This window comes from Nelumbo nucifera, chromosome 1, assembly GCF_055504915.1.
Source record: "Nelumbo nucifera cultivar China Antique chromosome 1, China Antique-T2T, whole genome shotgun sequence".
NCBI classification, from domain to species: domain Eukaryota; kingdom Viridiplantae; phylum Streptophyta; class Magnoliopsida; order Proteales; family Nelumbonaceae; genus Nelumbo; species Nelumbo nucifera.
The window spans coordinates 134,390,135-134,393,344 of record NC_142649.1 but is presented as its reverse complement, the minus strand read 5'-3'; the positions used below and the strand labels follow the sequence as shown (position 1 = coordinate 134,393,344).

Here is a 3,210-nt window from a genome sequence, read left to right as displayed (position 1 = left end):
CTAACTGTTTGATTGGACAGAATCAAAATCCATTCCCATTCCTGGTGAAATGATTCCTCCCTCCTCCCTTGAAATGAAATCCCGTTCTAATTGATTCCAATTTCATTCAAATTCAAATTCGTTTAGTTCCGACTGTGAACTAAACGGACCCTTAAGATCACACTTCTCAACATGACAAAAGTGAAAACAATGGTGGACCTTTTGTCTTTCTTTTTTTTTTTTTTAATTTTCATTTTACTATTTCTCATCTCGTCTCAACCTTCAACAGTGAAGAGTGGATTTTGTCATTTTGATGAATGAACCTCACTCTTTTGCAGCCCAGATCTCCTAAACTTGATGCTTTGTGTTACTGCACACTAATGAGAACTCATCAAAAATCTGGAGTACCATTACATGACTAAACTTGAAAAAAACTGGAAGAATTCTATCCATTTTGAATGTTTGCTTTCTCCTATACAATTATATCTTCAAATGCAATGCCTACTATTCTGGTTCTAGGTTGAAGAGGTTCATGGAGCAAGAAAGAATGTATGGTTTTGTATGTTTCGATCAGGTTGTGCTTCAATTTTCATTTGCTTAATTTGTTTTGCAGACCCACCAACATGGAACTCCAATCCAAATTTAATGGAGCCCAGTCTACCTGGAATGCTCCAGTTGAAAATATGCAGAATGAGGAAGCATTAAGCATAATAGACACAGTTGCCCTCACATCAAAGCTTGCAATCATCTCTGTTGGTAAAATCATTCCAACTGAAAGAAAATCTGTTACAAACTTAACACTAGTGAAGATGGGTAGAAGTTCCTGCGACTTTTGAACCACAAAAAAGCTTGAAGTCCTATCAGACAACAGTAGAATCTGATAAGACAATTTCATTAAGTTATGGATCATTTCTGCTGAGGTAGATGCACATCAAAATTGAGCTCACTCTCTTTCTCTCTCTCTCTCTAGACCACTGCAATTATCTACTTTTTACAAATATGCACATTTGGGAATTCGGTATAGAGAAGTTCTTCTCAAACATTCATTTCTCAGAGTTCATAAGCTGGGAACCTGGCTTCAGAAGGTTCTATCATGTCCAGAAAGAGATAAGCCATACCTCCAATCCCTTCAAACAGGGAGTACGGGGAATCACCTCCATGCATCTTCCCCTCAGATATAAGTTTGGGAGCCATGTCAAGTAGAAAGCAAGCAAACGCTTTGGCCCTGTATAGAAATTCCAAATTACCAGTCAGTCGGTAGAGTGAGAGGAACACATAAGCATTGCCACTGACGCCATGGCAAATTCCAACTCGCTTAAGCAGCCCCCGGTTCCAGACCACCTCTCCAGCGTCCCCAGCTGCTTTCAGGAACTGCCGACCTCCAAAAACCTGACCATTTAATTTAACATTTTTATGGCAATAATGAGCAAAATGGCAATTAAAACCAAAGAACCTACCTCTTTCCCACTTAGACATCAACTCCTCCATATAGCTACATATACAGAGAAACTAAAGGAGACACTGAAGAATGAAAAACTAAGTAATCTGTTGGGGACAAAACTAGCAAAATTCAGGCGATGTTTGGTAACACTCCCAAGGAATTTCTTTTGTCAGAAACATTGATTGGAGCATTATCAATTCACCAAGCACAACAGCCTGAGATGCTCCTTGTATATACAACCTAACCAAGTGACAGTATCTTATAACCATCAAAAGAAAATTACCTCAGCAGCTTTGACAAGGGTAAGGGCGACACCAGGAGCACCATGACACCAATGTACAAGACAATCAGTTCCATCATCCTCACTCGAGGGGTAATTCCCACTGGAAAAACGATTCTTAATCATGTAGCTGAGAGTATCATTTACATCTTGTAGCTCATCTGGTTTCAGTTCCATGTCCATCAAGACATGCATAATCCCTGCCAATCCATGGGCTGCACCCCAGTATTTCGTTCCATACCACTCAAACATCAATGGGCAGCTAACCTTGCTGGCTAATCGTCTTCCATCCTTGATGATTTCTTTCACCACTGGACCCTAAACAATGTTTACCCCACTTCTCTTAAGAAATCAAACAAGCTCCTCCTTTTGAACCAGAGCAACATAGCATAACACAGAGGGTGGAAAAGCCTTACCGTTAGGGTGGAAGGAATGGTTCCTTTACCTATGTGTTTGTTTATGAACAAACATGCCCACAAGAACCCAGCTCTCCCATACAACAACTCATTGGGAACATTTTTAGGAAGTTTGATCTGTTGAGGTGAGCAGCAGGAGAAAGGAAACACTCAATTGATGTGGATGTTCATTCAAGCACAGAAGCAAATGTAACAAATTGGGCTATTAAAAATGGATCAATAAGAGTAATTTAAAGATTATCACCTCTTTAAATTGGGTTAAGTAGTGATTAAGCAACTGCTCGTTTCCAGCGTGCTTTGCCGCGATAGCGCCCAGAGAACAAACACCAGCTCGCCCACATATAAATGTCACGTCGCTGCTATACAATAACCGCATAAAGCCATAAATCAAAACGGTCAAAGAAAAACTGTGGAGAGAGAGAGAGAGAGAGAGAGAGAACCCAGATCCACTGGAAGCAGAGTCACAGGCCTTGACAATCTCAGCGCAAAGGTTGAGATCGTTTTTGTTCTTTGTTGCTTGGTATGCTTTGAAAAGCAAGAAAGCCGTCCCCAGGGAGCCAGTGTACAGTGTGAAGTCACTGACGCATCGCCCACTGAAACCCCATGTATTGGTCACAATCTGTTAAAACAAACAATGAATGCATCAGAAACCCCTAGTGGATCTCCAGAATCAACATTGTTTCTATCGTTTGATTGGAATTACCGTTTCTTTCAAATCCAAAGCCGTTCTTTTGAGTTTCGCCGCGAGAGTTGGGTAGGGAAGAGAGAGAAGCTTCAAGAGAGAATCTTCGATGCCTTCGGCGCCTGTTTCATCATTTGTCTCGGCAACGAACTCCGGCATTTCGTTAATAAAGAAACGGTCGGCCATCCCTCTTTTTCTCTTCCTGCGCCGCTTGCCCAACGACTTCAGTTCTTTTTATTCCTCAGCCAAAATGAAAGAAAGCGAAACAAATGCAGTGGTCGCTCAGTTCTTTGCCATTCTCCTGAGTTCTTCTTTATCGCTCTACCGAATTCTCCCGAAGAAAAAAACAGAGGAATCAGACGTGGAGGAGAAAGCAACTGGACGACGAAAATATCCCTGAAGAAGTGCACTC

At 41.3% G+C, this 3,210-nt stretch overlaps 1 protein-coding gene across 3 annotated transcripts; it reads right to left on the bottom strand.

Moving 5' to 3' along the window:
- Positions 1–713: 713 nt before the first annotated feature.
- On the bottom strand, positions 714–3,210 carry LOC104586449 (lanC-like protein GCL2). Of its 3 annotated transcripts, none has more exons than XM_010243697.3 (6): positions 2,820–3,210; positions 2,557–2,735; positions 2,361–2,472; positions 2,117–2,233; positions 1,704–2,018; positions 714–1,368 (listed from the first exon to the last, which is right to left on the bottom strand). In XM_010243697.3, exons 1-6 carry the CDS (start codon positions 2,982–2,984, stop codon positions 1,030–1,032), a joined length of 1,227 nt encoding a protein of 408 aa, XP_010241999.1. In that variant the 5' UTR covers positions 2,985–3,210; the 3' UTR covers positions 714–1,029. The 3 variants fall into 3 exon arrangements, with proteins under 3 accessions (XP_010241999.1, XP_010241998.1, XP_010241996.1); XM_010243696.3 differs by having other exon boundaries at positions 2,361–2,475; positions 2,820–3,161; XM_010243694.3 differs by having other exon boundaries at positions 2,361–2,735; positions 2,820–3,161.

What these genes read in the sequence shown, in the direction of transcription:
- LOC104586449 (XM_010243694.3), bottom strand. Translation starts at nt 2,984, where the DNA reads ATGGCCGACCGTTTCTTTATTAACGAAATGCCGGAGTTCGTTGCCGAG. An exon ending in CCATTCCTTCCACCCTAACG is followed by an intron (nt 2,019 to 2,116) that starts GTAAGGCTTTTC and finishes AACATTGTTTAG; the next exon opens with GGTCCAGTGGTGAAAGAAAT. An exon ending in CCCTTGTCAAAGCTGCTGAG is followed by an intron (nt 1,369 to 1,703) that starts GTAATTTTCTTT and finishes TTAAATGGTCAG; the next exon opens with GTTTTTGGAGGTCGGCAGTT.